This window comes from Micropterus dolomieu, linkage group LG09 (genome assembly GCF_021292245.1).
Source record: "Micropterus dolomieu isolate WLL.071019.BEF.003 ecotype Adirondacks linkage group LG09, ASM2129224v1, whole genome shotgun sequence".
Classification (NCBI taxonomy): domain Eukaryota; kingdom Metazoa; phylum Chordata; class Actinopteri; order Centrarchiformes; family Centrarchidae; genus Micropterus; species Micropterus dolomieu.
In genome coordinates this window covers 19,019,179-19,046,338 of record NC_060158.1, presented here as the reverse complement: position 1 = coordinate 19,046,338, position 27,160 = coordinate 19,019,179, and the positions used below count along the sequence as shown (strand labels likewise).

The 27,160-nt window shown below is 41.2% G+C and overlaps 1 protein-coding gene across 14 annotated transcripts in view; it reads right to left on the bottom strand.

Moving 5' to 3' along the window:
* The window catches only part of LOC123976658 (cytoplasmic dynein 1 intermediate chain 1), a 55,881-nt gene that overhangs the window by 21,545 nt on the left and 7,176 nt on the right, over positions 1-27,160 (bottom strand). For 11 of the 14 annotated variants that reach the window (XM_046058983.1, XM_046058985.1, XM_046058995.1 and 8 more), the window contains 4 exons: positions 12,194-12,289; positions 10,224-10,389; positions 8,846-8,945; positions 8,489-8,614 (listed from right to left, as the gene is read on the bottom strand). In XM_046058983.1, the coding sequence (XP_045914939.1) occupies positions 8,489-8,614; positions 8,846-8,945; positions 10,224-10,389; positions 12,194-12,289 (488 nt within the window). The remainder of the gene's footprint in view (positions 1-8,488; positions 8,615-8,845; positions 8,946-10,223; positions 10,390-12,193; positions 12,290-27,160) is intronic. The other 3 variants (XM_046058986.1, XM_046058989.1, XM_046058991.1) reach the window with 1 other exon arrangement.

The window sequence follows — 27,160 nt, the reverse complement described above, 5'->3', positions numbered from 1 at the left end:
CACACACACATATCCTAAATAGGTATACAGACACCCACACACATACACACACACATGGTTCCACCACAAACATTTATCAGTCTTCAAAAAGAAGGGAAACAAAGCTATGTTAAACCTCTGGAAGAGACAGAAAATCAGAGTGAAGGAAGCATAAACAGTTTCTAACAGCTAAATGTTTATTGATTCTGACTACTTCTTCTTTAAAAGTATAGTTTGACATTTTGGGAAATTGGTTATTGGGAACTTACTTGCTTTCTTGCTGAGTTATATGAGAGGATCAATACCACTCTCACATGTGTCCATTAAATAAAAGGCTACTGCCGACAGCTTAGCTTAGCATAAAGAATGGAAACGGGGAAACAGCTAACCTGCTCTTTCCGAAGGTAACACAATTTGCCAACCAGAACCTCTAATACATGTTAGATCTTGTTTGTTAAAACAAAGCCTACAAACAACAGCTTCAAAGCCAGCCTAGCTGTTATGCTAAGATAAATGGCTGCTAGCTGTGGCTACACACTACATACAGAGTTGAGAGTGGTATCGAGCTTCTCAAATCAACATATTTCCCCAAATTTCAAACAATGTCTTTATCTGTTGAAGCTTAATATGTCAAGAAATAGAAACCACAAGACTGCTATAAAAGTGTCATTTCTCATTTGAATTTTAAATATCTTTGTTCTACCCCAGATTGTTCCAATTTGACATTGATGGTACACAACTTTACACATATTAATAGTTATATTTATACTCAATAAAGAAACCTTTATCTCTTTGAACATCCCAGTGAAGACTAATATGACCCTACTTTTACTATTAACACCATCAAAAATGAAAAATAAACACACAAATCCACAAGCATAGGCAGACATAAATAGAAAACATCCCTGCTCTCTTCTCTTTCTTGTCGTTCCACCAGTTATCACTCTAAGTAAACATCTCTACCCCACATGAGTAATGACAAAGGGAATCCAAATCAAATCAAGAGCCCCCTTGATTTGCTCCATATGTTAGTTTAAACTCCTCAGCCCTATCAGTGTCCCCATCTTAAGAGGAAAAATCCTGACAAAACTCTGAATCGCCTCTTTGAGAAACCACAGGTTATGCCATCATTCCCCTCATGTACCGTCAGGCTTAGTGAAAGAGCTACTGAAAATTAGCCCGACTTTGTCCCGATGCACTTTGAGGCGCCTGCCAGCAGCAACTTGGACTTAACATAAAAAGCCACTCTTCCTAAATGCTTCTAATCAAATGTCACATCAGCACATATGTTTTAGGAGTTATATGCCTTTGAAATGTACTGTATGTCATTTAGTGCTGAAATAAAATCAATTTGTCCCGCGCTATAAGGAAGTGTATGATTTAAGCTCAAGGGGAATTGCTTGAGACTCTAAGCAGATTCTCCATTTGGATGTCATGTAGGAAATTAATGACTTCAGCTGAATTATGGAGAGCATGGTTATGTTTCAGCTGGATTTCTGTAGTATTTCTGTCTACTTTTTACTCATTCATGAGACTTCAATGCCATCAATGACTCAAATTGAGGAAATTTATTTCACAGTGTGTAAACACCACTGTTGGAAACATTTTATGTGTAAAGCTAATATTCTGAAGTAAAGGGAAAGTTCGACAGGCAAATTCACTTTCTAGCTGAGATTTAAATGACAAGATCAATATCACTTTCATGTCTGTACGGTAAAATATGAAGCTACTGCTAGCAGCCGGCTAACTCAGCTCAGGACAAGGACTGGAAACAGGGGAGAACAGCAAGCCAAGCAACCAACAGAGAGACTACAGGAAGTATCTGGTCCTGGCCTAGAACTCTGGTTTTTGTATGTGTTAAACAAATGAGATACAACATGGTCAACTTTAAAAATGCTGTCACCTTTGGACAGAGCCAGGCTAGCTGTTTCAAATCTTTGTGCTAAGCTAAGTTAGCCCCTTGCTGGCTGTAACTTCATACATAGGCATAGTGGTATCAGTTTTCTCATCTCTAACTCTCTGTAAGAAAGCGAATAAGCATATTTTCCTAAAATGTCCAACTTTTCCTTAAATCAAATGCAGCCACACTCCTCCCTTCCCCTGCAGCTCCCCCTTCATTTCAGATTCATAAGTCTGGACATACCAGTCATATGAGCGCCACATCTGTCTAAATAACACCTCGACAGCTCTCGTGTCGACAACACTCCCGCTATGATTGCATCTCCATATCAGGGCTGACTGGATACCGAGCCTGACATTTCATTTCCAAACGCAGAGTGGCTCTGTGGATGGTTCTCCTCTCGCAAGCAGCGCGGGTCAGACACCTGCCAAGACATCTCCTGCCAGCCCACACGGAGAGGATGTGGGGAGTGACAGCTCCCGGAAGAAAAAACAGCGGAGAGAGTCACTTCGGGATAGTGGGCCTGAGATGAATTGTGGAAGTTTTAGAGGGAGACACTCTTGCAGTCAGAACAGTGGGTTTCATTTCTTTCCTGGGGCAAAGTCTGTTGTGTGTTTGTGTGTGTGCACATGAGGGAGAAACTCACACACACAAAGTATCATCTACCATATCTCACACAGGCTCACGAGGCTAAGTGCTTCTGGCAGCCCTTATTATATTAATGGGAAGTGTTCTGTAGAGGATAATACACACATGGTAGGCCGTGATGAAAGATGGCACCCAGCAAGGGATTAGGGTGGTTTGAAGGAATGACAGAGAAAGAAAGCTAGAGAGAGGCGAACACTCCCTCCTTTGTTGCCTCCTCCTCTCTTTCGTTCTTTCCTCGGGCAACAAACTGTTGCTTAAGTCGGCTTTGGAAGGCAGAAATGGAGCGGGAGTGCTATGGTGAAAAGAAATAGGGAGGGCTGATAGGGCACAGCAGATAGTATATCCTCCCAAGTAGATCTACGCTCCATCCCTCCTCTCCTCCCGCCTCCCCCTCTTGCTCACCGCACTCATCTGTTTTCCACTCTGCCTTATCAGGACCAGATGGATCCGACTGTCTGCCCTTGCATCCCCAGTACTCACCCCCCGCCCCCCCCCCCACTCCTCCCGACCACCTCTCTCCTCCTTTCTCCCCCTGGCTTCGCTCGTTTATGACACCCCACGGATTTTGTCACTCTGTGGTTTCTGGCGAGGAGAGACAAATATCAAGCCAAGTCTCAATTTCACCAAGCAAAGAATGAGGGTTTGACGGAGCGAAAGCATGAGGAGGAGGCTGTGGGAACACAAACAGGCCTGTCTCTGCCTCCTAGAGCTCCTATCCCTTTATTTTCCATATCTTGTTTGTTTGCTTGGCTCATATTTTCGCTTTTGCTGGTTTGTGGCTTTAATGTCAGATTTGTGTTTGTGCAAATATAATGCTTATTCAAATCATACAGTACTCTATTCTATTCCAATATTGAAACTAAAGAGATTTCACACTACAAGTTCCTTCTCGGGACTGTTTTCTAAATGAATGTAATCGCATTTTACAGGATAATATTGCCACATTCACTAAACCCGAGTAACTGAATAGTTTTAGAGAATATAAACAACAGGACAAAATTTGCAGCTGTGTGTATGTATTGTTAGACATTTTTTGATACTGGTGTCAAAACAATACCTCTTTTGATACCTCTCCTTGGTATGGACAGTGTTTTTAAAAGAACTAGTTTAACATTATGGTAAATATGCTACTTTGCTTGTAACTAAAAAATTTAGGTTGAATTCAGATACAACGTGTTAATTAGTGAGCTCCAGAGAAGCTGGTATGCAGATTTTCGCTAGCTGTTTCCCTGTTTCCAGACGTTATGCTAAGCTAACCAGCTGCTGGTTGTAGCCTTATACTTAACGGACAGATACGACAGTGGTATCGATCTTATCATCTAACTCCCGTCAAGCAAGACAATTGGCGTATTTCCAAAAACACTTAACTTTTTCTTTAGATCTTCTTGTCCTGACATACCCAGACTCACTTCATACAATACCAATATAGACAGCCTTCGATCACCACAGTCAAAGTTGTATAAAATAATCAAATTTTGCTAAAAATTCAACACACTGAATTATTTTTTTGCCAGTAGACGTTTCATTCTATTTAATGTGCCACAAATCAAATACAGTCGCACAGTCTTTTCGCCTGTGTTAAGCAAGCAGATAGAAGATTTCTCTGTTAAGCTTTCTGAACACAATACAGCTTCTCTTAAACAAGGCCAGTGAAAACTGTTGTTTTCTCTTTTTAATGCTCTCTGCCTTTGCCCTCCCTCCGACTCTGCTTCTCTTACTCAAACTCTCTGTAAGTGCCAAAGGCCTAGGACCGACACAAGGCATCAAGATATTAATCAAAATATGACTGAGTCAAATGGAATATGACAGTAGCGGCGGGGGTTGTTACAGGGAGGTGTGTGGTTTGGGGGGTTGAGCAGAGGTTTTAAGTCAAACGGGCCCTTTAATGTGGTGTGACTTTGCCCACTTGAGAGGCTGGTGTGAAGTTACAAGATTGGACCCAACTGAGACGGGGCGATGATGGGTCCAACTGCTGGGATGGCCGTGATGAGGGGAGGCACGCTCAACTGGTACCAGAATCCACATCAGCGGCAGCCCCTATCCTAAAGTACAAACCCAACCCACGCACTGATTGATCACACACTTCCTCCACTATATCACAGATCAATGGCTCCTAAAGTGAGGTCATGAAACTGTCAGGGGTCCTTAAGGGGATTGTACTGAGATACTGTTTAATTGCAGATAAAGTTGATTCACTTTCTAGAATGAAGCAGTTAGAGAACAATGATCTATTTTGTTTGTAACATGCATTTCATGATAATCAAAGAAAAAGGGGCATAAATAACTAGAGATGGGCTGATTGCAATTTTGGCTTTCTTTTTACAAACTATAATTGTCAGCATAAACATTTTTGTAACTTTTATTTAACGTAACATTTCTTTCTTTCTTTCTTTCTTAGGATCCCAATTAGCACAAGCATAAGCACTAGTATTCCAGGGGTCCATTCAAATGTATGTTCATTGTTTGTAAAACAGTGAATATTATAGTAACTTTCACATTTTCTCCAAAACTGTACCAGGTTACAAGACCTTCTCTCACTCTCACTCACACACATCTCAGTATACAAAGTGCTCCAAGTTAGGCTACTGGACAGCTTTTTTTGAACAAATAAAAACTGAAAATGAAAATGATTTGCAGTATAACATAGCTCAGTGTTTCCTACAGTTTGACAGTGCTTTCAATATTTTAGTTTTTATCCCGAGAGCCAAAAACAACAAATATTCAAAAAGTTCATTATCAACATCACAACCAACTGGCCAAGCAAGTACTAAGCTTGAAGGCCACAGTATTCCTGTGAGTGGTTGTAATAAAGAAATGTAAGGTAAATTAATAAGAGCTTAAATATGGGAGGAAAGGATACAGCAAAGCAGGAAGAGAGAGAGATGGAACATTAAATGCATCTCTGTCAGATTTCTGCGACATTTGTTTACTCCACTAGGGAACAACATTTTTCAAACCAGGACCTGTCAGTCTAACTATTGCATTAGAATGCAATATTACAACACAGTTGCATATTGCCAAAAATGTTAAGAGCACAATCCCCAGATTGCACTTGTCTGACACACTGAGACTCCTCCCAAAATCAAACCAACGCCAGCTTTTAAACTTCTAGACATCAAAGACCTCAACAACACTGCTGCAAAGTAAAATATGGGTAATTGTTCTTTAAGGACTCATTGTGTAGTGTCCAATGCAAATAAGCAAGACTTTTATAAGAGAGGATAATCCTTCTTATTCTATCTTGCATCAAAATACATCTCAAAAAAGAACAACTGAGATTATTTAACCCCAACAAGTAGATTTTTCCATGTTTAGACAAAGAGTTAAATTCTGAATATGAGGTTAAATGTTGTTTTTTGCTTTGCTCATTCACCTAACTGCACACAGCCAGGCATGAAATAAAGAAGCTTGACCTCACCAAAACCCCATCTGAAACATGAAGCCTACTATGAGCCATTGCCTTATACAATGAAGCCCCTGCAGACCCAGACCTCAACCACAAACCCCAACCTCCAATACCGACCCAGCACTGTCATTCTTTTGTATCCTCCAAACACGCACACACACACGCCACAGCCTTTACACATGTGTACAATACTCGCGTAAACATGTGCATACACATAGTATTCAGCCATTTACCTATCCATCCACATGATGGCTGCTTCTGTGGGGTAAGACTGTAAAAACAAAAATGAAATACAGTTGAATAGTCTGCTGGGGGCTGCCAACAGCAGCAATGATCGCCTACCCATGTGTGTGTGTGTGTGTGTGTGTGTGTATTTGTGTATGTGCGTAACTGCATGTGCACAGTAAACAGCAAGTGTGTATGATCACAGATGCAAGCTTGAATCTTTTGTTTCTCTAGCTAAGGATGGGAGGTGGAAGGTGAAAAGAAAAATAGGAGAAAGAAGAGACAGAAAGGGGAAGAGGCACCCAGCCCTGTGGTTTTGGGGGGTTAAACGGCAGAACATGCTCGCACATTAAGAGCCATCTGATACCGCGGCTAACTAGAGAGTCGCAACTGTTTGCAAAAGGCCCCCGCGGAAAGAAAGAGCAAGAAAAAATGACTCCTCCTTCTGTCTAACCACTCCTGTGCTCCTTTCATCCAAATCAAACAGTGACAGGGGAAGTCACGGCTGCTTCCAAATGACGTGCAACTTCTTCTTTCTTTCTATTTTACTCTATCTGCACTGTATCCTCTACTGTTTATACGGGCACTCCGTTTCAAAGTCCCCCCACATTTGCTCAACAATCTATCGTTCTTTCTACGTTTCTCTGTCATTCACATTTCTTTCTCCCCTCATGAAAAGACTATGGCACAGCCCCAGGCCACACTAACTCACTGACCAGCAAGGGGGTGGGGGGGATTAGGGGTAAGTTAGGAAAGTGGGGCACTTGGGAATTTCTGTTCTCTCTCAGTTTGTCTTCTGTCTTTTCTCCACCTCGTATCACTTCATCTTACGCACATATTTCCAGTAAACACTCACTTGAATAAAATCCCTGCATGTGGACTGTGTTTGCAGAAGTGCTTTTTATGTGTAGGAGAATCAAAAACAATGATGATGCTTTGTTATGTTACACATAACCAGTTCTGTGTTTGTGATTGGAGACCACTGTATTCCCCCCTGTATGCAGGATAAGCGGTTGACGATGGATGGATGGATGGATGACCACTGTATTCCAGTGATCTTAAAACCTGAACAGGGTCCACCTCTGTTGTACACATTTGCAGCTGATTGCCCCCTTCTGATCAGCCACTTACACAAATATCCTTGTTCCCAAACGTCTAATGTTCAACGCTGACAATTCACAGATCAGCATGCTCAGAAACCACATTGTTAATAAAGTCAGATGCACTGTACATATTTCCTCAGAGAACCACATGGAAAAACTACTGAATCCTACAGCTACAAGATGCATAGCTGTAATCTATCCATAAGACCACATGGATTTCAGCAGCGGCATAAATTATGGTGCAGTGAAAGAGTGGCGTGCTTTAAAAATCCATTACAGAGCTAGACTTATATGGCAAGCTTCGTATCGAAATATTTGCACGCAGTATGCGGTCTGCAGGAATATGTGGTCCTGCATGTGTTAGAGAAAAAAAAAGAACATGTATTTCCTCTGTTTCAATGAAGCTTGAATGTGAGAGTATGTGTGAGCATTTCTAACATTACGTCTAAGCAATGAGGTGAACGCCATTGACATTAATACTATTACAGGTGTATTTCCACATTTACAGTGATGTGTATGAGGAGGACTTGTCAGTTATTGGGAAACACAGCACTGCTGACATTAGACGCAGCATCATTGTGGGTGGGCTAACACAGACATGTGGCAGCAATGGATTAGGAAGTGGTAGGCCACATCATATTACTACCAAGAAGTCTCTATATGGCCTTGCCTGTCTCGTGGGAGCCGTGAAGCCCTCACACCCAATCCTCCCATCCCTTCTCCCCTCCCTCCCTCCTTCTACCGTTTTCTCAGTGTCATTTGCTATTAGCATCACACCCATCAATGGGTTTCTTGCATTAAAACTGGCCTCCGGTGGCAGCGCTCCGCTATAATCCAATCTAGAGAGTGAAATGAACGCATGTGGTGCTGCCTTTCATTTCCCTTTGCTTCACTCTAGAGAAGAGAAACAAGCTGTAGTTCACAGGGCCGATAGTTGGTTTCCTAGATAAAGTATGACAAATTAAGGAAAAGAATGATGGTTTTGAGTGTGAAATTCTGTGCACAAACAAGGAGATAAGAGGAAGGTAATAGATGTTTTGTTCTTTTATCAGCATGCAGCTTTGTGGCAGTTGCTGGTAAGTTCAAACTTACCACCCAACAAAACAAAGGAAAAAAATAAAAGAGCTAAACTAACTTCTTCTCCACAGTAACCTGCAGTCAAGGCTGCCATCATATTCTTTAGTTTAGAAACATGTGGGAGTTTTGATAAGTGTAAGTACCCAGTACCTGACAGTGAAAGATGTACTCTGGTGTGTTCTTCTTAAATTTGATGTTCCATACTAGGGCAACACCATCAGGTTCGTGAGGAGCATCTTCGTTATTGTTATAGGAGGCAACCAGCAACTCAGGATACTGAGAGAGAGAGAGAGAGAGAGAGAGAGAGAGAGAGAGAGAGAGAGAGAGAGAGGAAAGGAGGGACGACAAAGAGGCAGAGAGGGTCATACAATACAGAGATACATACAATAGTGATGCTGAACACCAGCATAATTAGTGCCAAGACTTCAAATTTGGAAACACAGTTTTGTAAAATAAAAGAAAATCTTCACAAATTCAAAGTGACATTCACAAAGCTGCAGGCCTCACCTGGGGGGACCAGTCAAGGCAGGTGATCACACGATGTTTCGACCAGTGTTCATCATAGAAGAGTCTGCTGAAGGACAGGCTGGAGCCGCTACCCAAGTCTCTGAAAAAAGACAGTAGAGATAACGGTCAGACATTATTTTGTGATCAAACCTGAAGACAACAGATTTGTTCCAGTCGAGAGGTACGTGCCGACGTAAATAGGTACCTGCCAAGAAAAAAAAAAAGCCATTTGTTGGCAGGGGTCATTTGTGATCACTGATAAGGTACCCTTAATCTGGGTAAGTGTACTAACTATAGTAAGAATTGAGGAGGTGGAGAAGCTTTTTAACCTTAAAGTATTGCTGGGTGTGTCCTTTAACAGCTGACACTAATCACTGACACAATCACTGAGGTGCACTACACTTTACTGATAGCTAAGTGAAATTATATATCATATCATGACACAAATTTACTGAAAGTACATTACTTTAAGTCAAAAATAGTCTTTAAGGACCAAAGCACACCTTGGTTACAAAGGTTTTAAAAAACAGTTGATGTCTTTCTGTGTAACAAAGAAAAGAAACGGCATAGTTGCATAGTTGTTTTTGGCACTGCCGGCTCTACTGAATTGACATCAATTGAGAGAGCTGTCTGAATGGCTGTTAACTCTAGTGAGTCAGTAATTTCAGCCAGCATGTTGCCTGTGGTCAAATCAGATCCCATGCAGATTGTTGTGTCATTGGCCGCTTGAGAGCTTGAGCTGTTTTTTGTTTCCATCTATTCGTCCATGTCATCTGTGTGAGAGGAAAGCTGACCTTCTGTTGTGGGTCGACTTCTATTTGAGTGCTAATTACAACGAATTCTGTGCACTAATACGTGCAAATTATCCACTTTGTCTGCAATAGTATGGTAGTGGTACTGGTAGTGAAATGTAGGTTATGTCGTTACAATTTCACAAATAGCATGTCTACGGAAAAAAGAAGAGGACTGATGTTAAGCACTGAGCCATGGCCTGTTTTAGACATAATCTCTATTTGACCACAGGCTTGATGCTCCTCTGTGGCTGCCGTGGTCAAAGTTGAAGTGAGCTGGTTAAAGCAGCATTCTTCTATAATAGCAGAGCAGTATACTAAAACAGCTTTGCACTTATGACTCTTATACCTTCAACCAACACTTTGATAAGCCCTTCAGAAGGAGTTTTTAACCCCGTGAAAGTGTGACATCAGCAGGAAGACATGTATTTTGAAGAACAAAGGAGCTCCCAGGCCCCTAGAGTGACACAGTGGGCATGAGTCAGTCTCAGCACATTTCCTAGTTTGTGGCATGCAAGTAAACACTCACATGTGCTCTCACATCCAAACACAGAGACTTTCCTACTTCCCCCCTCCTCCCTGCTCACCCCTCTTTGTCCTCCAGGTCCCGGCCGCTGTAGTCAAAGAAGATGTTGCTGTCTTCGGCCAGAGCTCTCTCCATCACCCGGATGCTGCAGTCGAAGAAACTCTGAAACTCGGAGGAGTGCAGGATCTGCTGCCTCTCCTCCTCCGTCAGCTCCCGCAGCACCGAGCCTGGTGGAAGGAACATATGCATAAGGTGTTAGCACTAAGGTTTACAGTTATTTTAGTATTTTATAATTATTGATTCATTTCACCAATATTACTATTATTAGTTCTATAAATATATGTTTGAAAGGGAATGTTGGGCATTTTTGCATGAAAAGGAACTTGGATAATTCATCGATTATCAAAGTACTTTATTTCTGGAAAAGGTTTCTTATAACCAATAATACCACAAATAATAATGAACAAAGGGGTCATGGAAATAGATAGAGTGGAATAGTAAAACTAAAAGTAAAGCAGGAGCCCTTTTTTACTCTCTCTCTCTCTCTCAACAAGTGATGAATTTGATGACTTGAAATGAAAAAACCTGCATTAAAGTAATATAAATAGTAATGGGCATAAGTCGTTGCTGTTTATTATAGGGAGTTGCAGCTCTTTTGTTTTTGCAAATATAGGCCCCCATTGATATTATTTATACATCTTAACAAACATATAATCATGCATTTGTACATACAGATCATACATAGAAATATTAAGTAGTTAGTATTTGATGTGACCAGCAAAATACAGGCCCCTTTTTTTTTTTTCGAAATAGCTGTCAAAACCACTGTTGCTCTCAATTACTGTTCAAGAGCCCCAAACTGAGAAATGTCTATTTATTCTAATCAACTGACATTGTGACATTATACTTGTAGTTACTGACAATAGTAAAGATATGTTACTGAATCTTACTGCATATAGTACAGTACATATAGCACTGTCATGTCTACTTCTGCAATAAATATAAAGAGTACATTGTGTGCTTCCGATGTCAGATTAACATTCACTTCATCTCTATCAAAACCAGAATCCCATCCAGGAAATAATAAACTACAAACAGTACCTAATGCATCTTTTCTAATAAAACCCTACAGTAAGAACTTCATAAACAAGAGGAAAACAAAAGCCCTGTGAGCGACCCGCCTCCCTTTGAACGTAATGGCTGCACAGCACGGCGTCCGTTTTTTGAAGTCACTGTCCCCAAGCACACATGCGATTTTACACGCACAAGCACGCACAGACACACATATATCGACCTTTACCCTGCCTCTTGACTTTGATCCCCCTCATCCCTTTGTATTTCTTACGAGTTGTCAGAAAAGACTCAGTGAATCGAGTAGCAGAGATCAAAGGCCAGACCTTCTAATGGGCCAGGATGGAGAGGAGACGGATGACTGTGTGTTTAAAAGTGCGTGCGTGCATACATCTGTCTGTCTCTGTGTTTGAGTCACAGTTAGTACAGTCAGGATTGTGTATGCATGTGTGGCTGAATATGAATATGTCAACCCATCTGTGTGTCCATCAAGTGTTTTTACCAACCCAAAGCCTTTTCTCCTTATTTTACTACATGAACCCTCCGCATACGCATGCACACACACACTTCTCCATTCCTCTTCACTTTGAAGTGTAGTCGGGGGGTCAAGTGACAGGTTTTTAATCAGCACTGACCCCAACATGCCATGGAGCTGATATGCTGGACCCGACTTAACCCCCACCATAACCTACCCCCACCCTTCCATCTGATACACCCACTGACTGGGAGACGGTGTCACACACAAGTGACCATGTTTCGTGACAGTTTGACCAACAACATGTGAGAAGTCGAGGGAAGAAGGAGACTGGAGGATAAAGAATGGAAAGTTTTGTGTTTGGCACAACAGCTACATAAATTAAGTAAATTTATGCAGGAGGAGATTTACTGAATTTAAGAAAACCATTAAAATGTTAATAGCTGAGCATTTTTACTCTTCCATCGTTCATCCATCCTTTGTACCTTCTTTGGTTTCTCTGTTGTCGTCTTCATCCTGCTGCTCCGACTCAGGGCCTGGCTTCACCTCCATCATCTCCTCATCTTCCTCCTCCTCCTCTACTGTGAGAGAGTAAAAAAGAAGGAAAGAGAGAGAGAGCACTCATGTTAATCAACAGCTGTTCCAATTTTCCTCAACCCCCCGCTGTGTACTGCCTTCCCCCCCTTCTTACCAAAATAATCACTCCCAGACATGCACCGGTACACCTGACTAACTAACATTTGGTCCAAATGGGTTTCATTTACAAAACACACGCACATTTTGTTTTATAGCAAACACAAAAATGTGGAGCATAAATTCTGCAGATTTTCTTTTACTGTTACATATGTATATTATGTATATTAAGTTTGCACTGTCTTGGAAAAGATACATAACAGGAAAAAAGCCCCTGCACCCTGTGTGTTCACATGGTCCGCACGTGTGGACATTTCGGTTACTGTGCATGCAAATCACACACACACACACACACACACACACACAGAAGGAAATGTCAGAGTTTGGTGTGCTCTCGTCTTTTTCTCTCAACTCTGACCCCAAGCGAAAAAAGATTCAATGATGTGTGTGTGTGTGTGTGTGTGTGTGTGTAAAAGGGGATTCCCTCTGCATTCCCCCCAATCAGGCTCTGCAATTACGCTTGACTCTCCAGGATTTATTGTAAGTGTGTGCAGTGTGCGTGTGTGTTTGGGAGGAGGTGGGGTTCAAGTATGAAGGGTTACTGTCAACATAGGCACCTGCTTGTCAGCTACTGCCCCCCAACAAGCCCCCAGGCCCCTCGGGGTATGTGTTGGTAACCCTTGCCAACCTCTCCTCCTCTTTTCTGCTGCTCCCCCCCCCACGAAACAGATGCTGAGACTCTCCGACTAGGAGGGCCTCTCAGAAGACCTCTTAACACCCTGACACCGTGACCAGACACCTGTGGTCTGCCAACACACACGCTACGCACACATACAATCTGTCTTTCTTTCTCTCTCTCTCTATCAAACACACACACACCAGAGGCCCTCGCCCGCAGTGCCAGGGGTGGAGAGGGGTTAACTGGCGCAGGGTCAAGCTGACAACAGTCGTTCAGTCCAGTGGGAGGAAGTGACTACATCACACCCTCAGACGTGTCATGTCTCTCGCTCACACTCACATGCACGCACATCGGGGTGTGTTTAACTCAGCTGGAGTATGGCCTGGGGCACAGTTAAAACCACTCACTCAAGGGCCGCTCTTGCACCGGATGAACTGTCCATTTATCACTTGGACTCGCCAAAGCTTTTGATGAATCGCTGGTACAAATATGATTGTAACTGGTGGGACACTTCAGTGATTTTATTATTATGATTACAATAGTTTCTGGCCTTATTTTATTCCTTATTTTAGGCTTCCCGGTACATCCTTCCTCTCACCCTGTCTTTGTGTTTTCTTTTCTTTTTCAGTTCCAAGATTAAGTTTTTGATATATGACTTTAATTTTCATACTGTGTGTATATAATAAATGACTAAGCTAAATCAAACACATGGCGATGAGGCTCTATCCAAGTCGGTGGTTAACAGCCAGCTGTAGTGATCCAAACACCAGTGACCCACCAGTATGGAGGAGAGACCAGAGAGGACCAGACAGGCAGTCTGCCAGACTAGCTCCATGTCAGGCCTGCCAAAACAGACAAGCTGCAAACAGAAACGCACAGGAATACCCTTCTTCAATGCCCCTTTGTCTCCTCCTCCATTCTTTACTTTGAAGAGCTTCATTTCTCTCTGATGTTGTTATTTTTTTGACATCCATCAGTCACTCTTCCCCTCCACAAACTGAGGTAATCAATCTGCAAAGGCCTCAGGATGTGAAACAGCAAATGTGGTCCTGCTAACTAACATTGGGATAAATACATTACACACAACTTCTATTCTATCCTGCTCTATTCTTTTATTTTCTTGACCTTACGTGACCGGTCCGGTGGTTGGAATGTGTGGCGATGGGGATGGGAGGAGCGTGAGTAGAGGAGAGAGACCACATTGAGGAGCGGTCAAACTGTCAACCCCCGGGACCACAGGACTCTGGAGCAAGGCAGCGTGATTCATGGCCTATGGGTTACCTCACTGAGGGGAGACGGTCCAATTCCCGTATGAAGATACTGCTCATGTCTTTGCCAGCAGCCATGTATCAAGTTGTTCTGTCAAAGTCCTGCACCAAAAATATCCTGGATATTTCCATGGAGTGGACATTTCTGTGTGTGTTTTAACTAAAGTGAAAGCTATACAAGTAAGACTCATGGTTTAGCAAGGATAATAAAAAAACTTAAAATGTACACACACACACACACACACACACACACACACACACACACACACACGTGGCACTAGAGGGTTTCATATTGAGTTGCAAAAGAAGCAGGGAATAGAAATCAAATAGGACAGTCTTCCACAGTTTGAATGTGTCTGCACACTTTCTTGTTTCCACCACATTCTAGTCACGGGATGCTTTCTCTTTCCACCTGCCGCTTAATACCGCTCCTCACTGCAGGACAACAGGTTAACTGGTATCCTCCCCCTCACCGCAGACGGGGGTCCACCTTGATGAAACTCCACTTGGGGGCTCCCGTTTTGGCCGGCTACACACCCGGAGTAATGATATCCTCGGTAGCCCAGGGCCGCCACATCTGGCTGCCTCAATCTTCCCCTGGCTGCTTACTCATGCTGACCGGGCCCAGTCAATTCAGCACAGCCCAGCAGGTATGTCGACACACAGGTTCACAGTGCGGAAATACAAACACAAGTACACGCACACACAAATGTCTAAACGTCTGTGTAAAGGTGTTTGTCAATGCATATCCCCACACACACACACACACACACACACACACACACACACACAGACAAACTGAGGGATGTACACACGTCTCAATCTGTGAAATTGTTTGAAAGCAGAGAAACTCTACAATAAAGGATGCTAGAACTACTGCACTAAGTTTAGGGTGGGACATTTATTCACTATTATTGCATATGTAGTATATATCCATACAAGTGCTAATATAACCTGATTGAGCTGATTAGGTATTGGCCATAACACGTCTTTTTCAATATCATCATAAAATTCAGTTTTTAAATTCAGTCGTTCAGACAAGTGACAAGTTTTCATATTACTAAACACAAAAATTATTCTGTTAAGTTCCCCACAGCTACAGTAGATCTACAGATTTAAAATCTGGGAAAAAGGAAACACTCAGATCAGTTCTTGGTATTGGCAGATACCCTGAGTTGAGGTATCAGAATTAGTATTAGGAGAACAGAGGTTGGATCGATGCACTCCTAGTTTATATCAACTTTTGTTGGAAACATACAGTGACGATATGATCATAACGTGTTCTTGTTCAAATTCAACTCTGTGATTTCAAGCAAATTATTATTAAAAACAAACAAAATGAGTAATTAAGATTTTTGTGTTAGCTTTGTAGAACTGCAACTGCCAATTATTTATATTATTGAATAATCTGACGATTTTTTTCTCATTGTGTGGTCTTTAAAATGAAAACACAATTTCCAAGGGTCCATGTAGACATTTTGAAATTGCTTGTTTTTTCCAACCAACGGACACAAAAAGGTTCCGCTTACTATCATAATAAAGAAAGTAAAGAAAATAAGCAAAATATTCACATTATAGAAGCTGGTTCCAGTGAATCTTTCTCATTATTAAAGATAAAATGGATTCCTTTATGTGTAATTCTGCCATGTCAAAAAAAATATACTTTCTGCTCTACTAATATCTGTTACAAAAACTACAGTAATGTAGTTTGACTTCTCTGTTCTTACATCCTTTTTGCATTGTATCGCAAATATCATATTCAGTACAACACTATTCTCTTTTGTTGTTCATGTAACTCTGCAACATTTGCTGGCATCTCCAAGGCAAACTATTAAAAATGACGACAAATAAGAAATCTTAAATCTCTCAAATAAGATAGCTTATACATAATAATAATAGGATATTCTGAAATTTTACTTGTCTCTTCTCCAAAGATAGATCACTCCTAACCCTGTCAGACTGACAAGACAGGGTTAGCTAGTAATTACAACACAACTGGCTAATGCATTGAGGCTAATTGACCCTTTATTTTCTTGTTTTCTGTGCTTGAGGCTCTTGTTTGCCAGTATAAGCATCATTATTGCTTTTATTGACTAACAGAAGAGTGAACAGTTCAGGGGAGAGTAATGGGCTGATCTGTTTGTTGAATAAAGAAAACATAGTTTTAATGAAGGTTGATACACTGCTGAGAGTTTCATTAGTTTAAACATCTTGTATTATTTCACAGTAGGCAGCTAGTATCGGGCATGCGGAGAGAAGAGTTTTAAAGATACTGAGAGCACATAAAAGATGTACACACTGTCTTCTGCTCCCCTTCGGCTAGTCCTTAAAGCACAATGGTATGGTGTGTCACAGCGGTACTGTGTTAGCATGTGTTCTGTTTGGTAAGGATCAAAGTGCTAGCTAATCTTTTATTCTGAACCCAATCCACAGTAAGTGCTAGTGTGCGGAATTGTGTGTTATCGCATGCTTGAAGCGATTGGCATAGTTATCAAAGAGCTGTGTGTGTGTGTGTGTGTGTGTGTGTGTGTGTAGTGGGGAGGATGAGACCAGGCCCCAAGTTTGTCATCAACTACATTATGGGGGCAGGGCTGCAGACTTCTCATACCAGTATGGAGGTGACTACTAAACTGAGTCACACACACAATCAAAGTTGACAGTATTCATAATTTTTATAGATCTCTTTTGTATTAATCACAAAGAAAGAGAGATACTGATATGAGAGATAAGAGGCGGCAGAAAAAGGGAGAAGGACACAAAAAAGAAATACAGCAAGATTTGGGGGGATGCCACATACTGGGAATAACCCTACAACATTATACACATTCATATGGACACACACACACACACGCATGCACACACACACAGAGTTCGCAGGGGTTCTGGGAGGTTGGCTGTTGAGAAGACCACAACACAAGCACTATGCAGAGGAGTAGGAGGAGGCAGACATGACTTGAAAGGCCCCTCTAATGTGGCACTGGCACGACACACAGACACACACACACAGACACACACACTTATATGCATTAACTTCACGGAGAACAACTCTTATTGTTAGAGAAATACACAAACACACACTGCATCCACTTCACCTCTGCATATATTACAAATTACCTGAGGCATCAGGGGAATTTTCTCACTTTTATTCATCCCACTTCCAGTAATATAATCCTTGTTATTCAAATACCAAAAAAAAAAAGAATAGATATTACTACAATGATTTTATACAACTGAGACAATGATATAGGTTACAAATAAAATGACGCAATTCTGAGGTAAATAAAATGTGATATGATAGGCCCACAGGAAATACAAGATATTATTTTTGGCACCAACATTTAAAAAAAAGATACGTATCAATAGGATGATTCCCCAAAAATCTTGAAAACATTATAATCTCTACATAAATACATAAAGCAAAGAGTAACACTGGAATTACAGTACCGTGGCTCTTCTCAATTCTTAAAGTATTTAGCACCATTTAGCTCAACGACCTCTTTTGCTTTGGGACATTAAAGGAGAAACATAATTTTTTCACCCATATGGAAAAGGCTCATGGCTCATTTTGGGTACAGACCTAGAGATTAAAATAAACACTGCTCTATGTTTTCATGCTTTTGTCAAGCTCTTTGCAAGCTTTGCACCCACTCACAAGTGTCTTTAAGAACTGTCTTGACAACCAAAGGCATATCATACGGTTTTGTTAATACTCCGCTAGATTCACATAAAACTATCTTTCTGAGCACAGAGAAACGCTGCTAACATTTTAGGGACCTCTGTTAGTCCGGTTGGACAGTAAATTGATGGTTTGGAGCCAGCCACGCTGTAAAGTCAAACAGATCTTTTGCAGAGAGGTGAGAGGGCGGTCCAACCTGCTGAAGAATCTCACTGTAGATGGTCATAACAGACAGGACGGACTGTAGAGAAAAGTGCAACAATACGGCATGCACTCAATGTGTGAGTCCACAGTTGCAACTTCATGCAAGTAAAGTGTATTGCAAAGACACAACACCACTTAAGCCTCTTAAAGAAGTCAGTCAAATGTTGAGTAATTGCTTGTAAAATACTTGTTTCCTCCCATAGAGTGAAAGACAAAGTGAAAGTACATAACATGTCAGGCACTGATAATCCTCCAAACCCTTTTACTTCTTTTTCTTTTCTTTTATTCGGTTTTTTTAAGTTGATGTTGTATTTTTTTTTGCCTTTCCATTTGTTTTAATAGAAAATAATGTCTAAAATTCATCACGGTTCATCAACTCATGATTACCACAGTAGGGGTAAAAGTATTCGCCACATACACATACATTACCAGCAGGACCTGATGTAAAACTGGTGAGGCTAAAACCCACAGGATGATTTAGATTAATTCATCTCTTCACCACACTTCCCCACACTGATCAAACATTGCGTACGTGTGTGTGTGTGTGTGTGTGTGTGTGCGCTCAAGTCTATGCACACACAAGTCTACACCGTATGCACATCCGCATGCGCACACAAAATCAGCTTTACTTTAGCCCATTCAGGACTTTGAGGGTCTGCGGCCAACTCTGCTCTGTGCTGTGGGTGTAGTTAGAGTAGATGCTCTCCCCATCTCTTTCTCTCGTTCAGTCCCCCCACCCTTTTTTCTAGCAGTGCCACCCAGGCTTGGCCCCGACCCAGACCCACATCTTTAAACTGAGCCATCATGCCACGCCACGCCATGCTTTGAGCCTGGCCACAAGGCCCTGATTAAAACCCATGACTTCAAACTTTCCAAACTGTCAAAAACCCAGTCAGAGAGAGAGAGAGAGAGACACAGACAGAAAGACCGACAGAAAGAAAACGTCTTACATAAAATCACCGCTGTGGCATCGACTCACTTTTCAACGCGTCATCTGAGCTGGGATTTGTGTCACTCAGAAATAGGGCCGTGTGCATCTGTGTGTTTGTGAGTGTGTGTGGCTCAGATGGTGATTGGAGGTCTATGTTTACCACTTGGATGACGATGGTGTTTCATTTTGTTTTAATGAGGGACGGACGGACAGATGGGACAGACTGTTTTTATAGGCCTGCTAAAGGTTGACGCGTGGGGTTGAATCCTTCTGGATTGTACTTAAATAGACAAAAGTATTCCCAGCACCTCAGCAACACAAATAAATATACAAACCCATATTCTGCTCAACACCTTTATAAGTCAAAGAAAGCACTGCCCTTAAATCTAGTGAGATTTTGCCAATCAAAATGAGACTTTAAAAGCCAACACATGTTTGAGATTAATTGTAAAACTGTTTTTATTTCATAATATCAATTTATAATAAAAATCTCACACTATGGGTTGGTGAGACTTTGACAGAGCCCTCAAGTATATGTGCCAAGAGTGCACCCTGCTGGAGGGTTGCAGAATAGCATGCCACACTGCAGCCAAACAAAAAACCAGCATGGTTATCAAATTTCACTTCAATCAAGTGTCAAGCTATACACTGCAATAATGATCTGGAAATTTAAGGTTTACATCAGTTGCAACAATAATTTGAAAGGCTGTTGAATTTGATTACCTGGGTTGGCTGAAGAACAATTGGAAACAAACGTATGTTGTTTCAACCTACATTGATTTTGACTTGGGGTTTATATGTTTAATTGATTGCCTGTGCTAAAAAGGTCTGTTAAAAGGTGGCAGTATTTAAACTGAGAGTATAAAACAGTCAAAGGCACAACATGACAAACAAAGACTCAACAAACATCAAACTGGAACAACTAAGTGAAGCAGGGGCATGAGCTGCAGACGGACTGTGGCAGTGAACCGCTACTCTCTAAAATGAAAATCCCTGGAGAGTCGAAAAGGATCTCGGAGTACAAGGGAGACCACCCAGGCAAACGTTCAAGACCCGCTGTTGTTTTACACACGTACAGAAAAAAATGCAGCAAGGAGGGGGAAGGGTGGGGCACGCATGTCAAAAAGTCAAGTTCAATGAAATGCAAGTGAAAAGAAGAAAAAAGAAAACAGTTGAGAAGAGAAAAAAGAGACATGTGAAACTGTATTGCTACTCATCTCAAACACTCATCAGATGGCAAATATTATTTTGGATGATGGCCATTTTGCCAGAAAGCTAGAGGGAGGGAGATGAAGAAGGGGTTCATGTACCTTATTATACGGTGGTCATAGGGGAAAATTGCAATCATCTGTGATTCACTTGGAATACCTTACACACTGTGAAAGACATTATATTCCTCTAATATCAAGAGTTTCTCTGGGTTTTGACTGCCATGGCCATTTTGACAGAAACCACTTGGGACCCTGCATCAATTTTGAGAGTGAAACAGGAGTGAAGGCTACGCCCTTTTGAGGGCGATGAAGATGAAAGTCAAACTCTGGGTTGTTTTATAAGGACAGAAAGTGAGAAGTGTTGGACGATTATGTGTGTCTGCAGGGAAAAGACGAGGGGAGATCCTAATGGTAAAAGTCTGACATGAAGTATGAGTTCAGCATGTGCGTGATTCTGCACCTACAGCACATGCACGCTTGTTTTAAATACTATCTCTAGAAGCTGCTACCTCAAGGCAGTCCCTCTTGCAAATGTCCAGAAGTCGCCAAACTAACAAGACAATTCTTAAATGTACTTTCAGTAGAAGAAATTCAAAGTAAAACTACATTTGGTTCAGAGTCCTCTGGGTATACTCACACACATGCTGTGATTATTCTCGATTTGTCTTGAATTTTCCCTTTAAAAAACACACATACATACACACACACACACACACAAACGCAACCTCTGGCCTGTTCAGTCTGTTGTAGCCGCCTGACTGGAACAACAACATTTTATGAGACAAGCACTTCCATATGTTGCTGCATACACATATATATGCACATACGCAGACACATACAGATACATATAAGTACCTAACCATGCAAGACACACATTCATGCAACCACATTCCTCCATCCAGGACCTTGAAGACTGCCCACAAACCCTTCGGTCATGTCGGTTTTGTATGGACTGGGAGTGTGTTAACATTCACTCTTTTCATTTTAATGCCTCGTTGCTTCACTGGATTGTAGAAAATGCCAAAGACAGACACGGGATAAACTGGCTGAGGGAACTTAAAGGACCTCAACCTTATGAGTGTTTGCTATGAGCCTCAGCCCACTGTCCAACAAAGTAATACTTTCCCTCCTGATGATGTCTTGTAGGAGAAACTGGTGGAAAAAAAGGCTCCAATCAGGCCTTACTTGAGCATAATGACAGCCAATAAGATAAGCTGTTTACATAAACCTACATTTGACATATGGTTGCTATATTTACTGCATTGCTGACTTGAGCACCCCAGACTAAACCGTACACACTTTACTTTTTGACAGCGTACTGTATATGTTATCTGACTTGTTTATCTATTAAACGTGTGTAGCCCACGCACATGACTAAAAGTAGGGCTTGGGTATCATTTGACAGGTTTTTCCTACCAGTGCCAATACAATATATGAGTTTTGTTACCATTATGAAAACCATACTTTACTTTGAGAAATATAAACACATTTTTTGACAATATAACAGAAGAAGCCGAGAACCTCTCAAATGTTAAATGCTGCTTCAACATAAGGAGCTGTACAAGAATTTTGCCTAAACTAAATAGAATCTAGAATTGGAATTTTATTTAAATATTACACTAAAGAAACATTTAATCAACGAATCATTCGATGACAACTTTCAATATTTTTAATACTTGGTGCTACAGACACATTTTGGTAAATAACACAAAGTATTAAGGTTCCCATACCCAGCTTGAACATTACTGCACCTAAACTACATATAGGAAATAAGGTATTCCAGGCTTGGCGGCAATACTTGCTTTAATGTTTTTAATACGACTGTTTTTTTTATGACTGCAAACATGGCTATAAATGCACCAACCAGAACTCAAATTTAGTGACAGATAAAACCTATAAATATTTTTATATATATATATAACATAAATTACACATTAAGATTAAGCAGATTTTCAATCCAGTGAATCATGCTTGTCTGTTATGCAGCACAAACTCATATGTGCAACACAAAAACTTCTATAACCTAGTACTATAAACTGTTAAACTTATGTAGTAATGAGTTTCAGACACAGATTCCAAAACTTTCGGTGCCAATTTAAAATCCAGCCTATTGGATTCAATCCTGAAAGACATTTTTTTGCACAACTGTTGATAAATATGTACCGCTTCAGGACCTGTTGAGCCATATTTGATATATTTAGGAGTTTGTGGAAAAAACACACAAAAGTAAACAGTCTAATTGAACCAATGTGCTGCCAATGGTCAGGATCATTTCATAAATTTGCAGTTTGGTTTCTTAACTGCTCCATTATGGGATTATGTAGAGCTCAGGTGACGTACAAGCACGTGTGCGGGTGGGTGGCTGCTTTGCCAGTGTGCACGTGTGCTTCCGTGTACATATCTGCTGGCGTGTGCATGTTTATTTATCCCCATGTATGTTAGTGTGCACATGTGTATTTACATTTATGAATCTGTATGCTTATGTGTATGCGTGTGAGTACAAACCAAAAAAGTGTCTTTTCAGACTGATGCTTGGAAATGGGTTTTCTCTTGCAATTAGAGGCCATTACCAGTCCACCACATGTCAAAAGAAAGCCTCTTATTGCAGTAAATATACTTAAGGAGTGAATTACTGACCAACTATATACTCAAGCTGTACAGACCCTGAAAACTAATGGGCCAGAAAATACTAGAGGGGGAAAGAGAGAGAGAGAGAGAGAGTGTCTTGCTCTATACAAACGCTCAGTTAACACAAACTCTTGACCCTGTGAACCTTTAACCCTAAAAAGAGGGTTTTCCAAAGTTGCATCAAATCATAAACAAACACACACACAGACATGTACTTCTGAAGGCATACTTATGGTTCACTGCAAACAATTACTGCTGTAATATCATAACTGCTGCAGCATCCCTCGGTGGTCGTCACTGCTTCTTCTCCATTCCTCTCTTTATTCTCCAGTTGCTCTCCACATTTACATTCTCTCTTTCTACCTTCCCTTCATTTTTTCTCAATTGCGTTGGCTACCTTTCCACTGTGGCCTATTATGGATCTTTTAAGGCTCCACTGAGCGAAACCAATTTACTACAATCTGGGTCAGGCTCACACTACACCCTCACAACCTGCACACATGTATACGTGCACAGGCACATGCACAAACTGCCTTCATTCCCCTTGACCTTTCCTGTTCTTGCCAACATCTCAAGTAAGCACACACACACACCGATAGTTATCTTCAGATTGGGATCAGTACAGTAAAAGAGTGGGTTTGTGCTGACATTCACTCCGTTCGTGGCCAAGAGGGATTGGCCAGTCCAGAGGAGGGATGCAGGGAGAAACAAGAGAGAGACAGAAAGGTTGCCCACATTTTGCTGAAACTATGTGAAATCGCACCCCCTCCTCCCATGCATAGTGTTTTAAACTTGGCTCTACAAAATGCTGTCAGACCTGAGGAAAATAGAGGTGAAGCATTGCAACTGCTGTGGTTAAATAGTAGACATAAGAGAAGGTTCAGTCTGAGTGAATCTCCTGTGTCGTTGTTCAACACTGATAATTCGATTTTGTATCGTAAAACGTAAGGACAAAATATCGCACTATTTCCATTTAGCAGAGAGAAATGTTTTCATGTAATATATAAAAGATTGTCACTTCAAAGTAACATTCTGGTCACGCCCCAAAAAAGCCTGGCTTTTTGGTGGTGTAACAGCAATCTGTTCATCTGATTTTAGTTTATAGACTTTGTCTGTCATCTGGTGATGGGCGGGTAGTGTACTTTTTTCTCTGGAAATAGCTGCTCGCTACAGCTGGAAATGCAGCTAATAAGAGCAGTGAGACTGAACCAAAACTGAAAAGATGGATAGTCGCAAAAACCAAAACCAACGAGCTGAAAGACACTAAAATGCCCCACAGAGCAGAGAGGAACAGCAGAGCTGGGTGAAAATTCTCTGTGGGTTCATCACTACTGAGTGACCCCTTCATTTGATCCATTGTTAATACAGAAATATTGTGCCACTTCACATGTGAGGATGTGTGACTTTCTCTGTTTCACATCACAATTAAAATAATAGTCTTGTTTCTATCAACAGTCACAGTCTTACTGTAAACTCGCTGTTTACCATAAGACTGCAAGTTTCTGTGCTAAACAGCGTCACCTTTCAAAAACATTTAGGAAATATTAATAAAGCTAAGTAAAATTCAAAATGCAAGCCACTTCTCTTTGTCAACAACATGTAAACATGGTTAGGCACACAATAGAGGCATGAAACACTACCAACACACACTTTGTTTGACCTCAGTAGGTTAGGTTACTATCACACACCACATTAGACCTTACTTTATTTCCCTGATATGTCGTCAGACAAAACATCCTTCCCTCACGACAGGCATGTCCATTCATACCCATTAGGATAGCAGTAAATAGCTGGAGCCAACCGTGACTGGGGCTAATCTGATTGCCTGACACAATGGACACTCGGGACAGACAGATCAGTGAGCAGCCACTGGGAAAAGGAACATTCAATGACAGCTACACATCACGATTACAGGAAGGCAATTGGTCACGGAAATGAAAAGCCATATCATTAACTAGCTTAAATGAGAGTCACACACACAAACTCCATGTGTGCTTTAAAACGCAAACTCTTGATGAACACACACAACAGTCAGATCAAATCAATCCTGTTCGATAAAGCTGTATTCAGTCTCCAGCACACACACTCCTATAAAGTGTACTTGCATCACTCTCGTCACACACGCGCAGCCAGCCAGCCACTCATATGATACGAGAGCTGGGGAGGTCAGAAGTTCATGAGGAGAAGAAGACATGAGAGAATCCCTAAGTCATGCGTCAACGACTTAAAGTGATTACGATGAGCCTATGCTTATCCTTCCTGTCACACACACTTGATGTCAGTACTACAGTTTTAATATGAAACCACCTCTTATATTGAGGGTCATCTAGTAAACTCAGGCAATATCTAATAAATCTAATAACATTTGATAGAGATAAAAACACATCTAGTCATAGAGATCATGTCTGGAATATAAAAAAAGACATGTGACCTTAAAAATAGTCAGTTTGGCAGGTCAGCAATGCCGGGACTGGTTTCTTAAGTGTGAGACATTTTCAATCACTGTTGAAATTATCCTTAAACACAAAATTGAACACGCACATATAGAAATCCATTCAACTAGAGGTCCCTCTATTGTGCTTTGTACAACTCTGACACACACCAAAGGTAGCAGTACTTTACAGAACAGTTTGGCCCAGGTCAGACCCTTACGGGAGAAAAGGAATGTAGAGGATAAAATATGAAGGAAAGGAAGATAAGCAATGTGGAGAAGAAGAGAGATAAAAGAGAGAATCAGAATGTATAAGACATAAAGAGAGCATTAGGGTGTAAGTAAACCAAATTGTGGAAGAGGAAAAACACAATGAAATGGTTATTAGCATAGTAGGGGACTTAAAATTAAGTTACTTACATTATTTAAATGTAGCTATTGGAAATCATTTCAAAGTAAGATTGTATTAGTTAAGAGTTTGTAAGATAGTCAGTCCTCATCCAGCCATTAGAGTAGAACCTTTGGAAACACTAAACATCTGCATGGGAAAACCACCAGGAGCTTCAAGGTGAGCTTAGCTCAAAGCTACATACACACTGATGACCTACAGAAATGTACATATGGAACACAAACACAAACACATGTATACTGAACTCTTGCCTATGTTTGTAGCTCAAAGAGACTATTTGTTATATTTAATCCTAAAAGTCACATTTTATTAAATGTGAATCATTTCGCATCCCTTAACAAATCAACTACGGATTAGCAATCAATATGTTTAAGTACCTAGATCAGCTTTGGTTGGCTGTGACGACGGAAACGCAGACAGAACATTTGAAGCTGTTGCCTAAATGGTCATGTACACAACCTGTAGCTGCAACCTGAAATTGCGATTGCGTGTTGGCTCCAGTAATCAACAAAAGGAATGGGCCTAAACAAACAATAAAGCCAGAAGTGCAGGCAGGTGCGACCATCAGCTGCTTTTCCTCCTCTTTCTCCAGACACACACGCTTTGTGGTAGTATGCAAAGGAAGGGTCTCCTAAGGCCGGGGTCACCTCCCTGTAGACCACCACAGCTCTGCTCTGGCTCCCAGATGTTCTCTCTCTTTCTCTCTCTTTCACACACACACACACACACAGAGGGACCTGCAGAAAATGCTGTTGGATGCTGAAAATAAACAAACTTAAATGAGCCGACATATCGCATTGCTACAGGCAATGACCAGTCACAGTGCGCACATTTGTTTGTATGTATACACCGATTACTTGACCTGTATATGGTAACTACTGCATGTTTATTTGTTTGGATGTTTAATTGATAGTTTTTATCTCTTTTCCTAAACACTCTGTACAGTTTACAACAGCTGTATTGTTTGTGTAGTTACACTGACACCCTTTGACAACGGGAGTCCTTGTATGTACGAGCAGCCAAAAAAAAAACTTGATTCTGATGTGTGTGTCTCTCTCTCTCTCTATGTGTGAGTGCACATGCATGCGTGTATCTCCCAGGACACATATGTGAGTCAATGCCTGTGCACTTGTTGAATAAATGATCTATTCCTGGGTCTGCCAAGGAAATGGGGGGGTTGAGGTGGGCCGTTTGGATGCTGATCACGATAGACATGTGTGTATGTGCGTGGTGGTCGCCGGTGGAGGAGGGCAGTGGAATCCACACCAGACCCATCTATTATAATGACAGGAAGCAGGAAGTCCAACCCCTTCACAGTCACATGGCTGCCAGCTGTCTTGGCAACTAAAGGGAGGAAGATAGAGAAGATGATAGGGAGCATG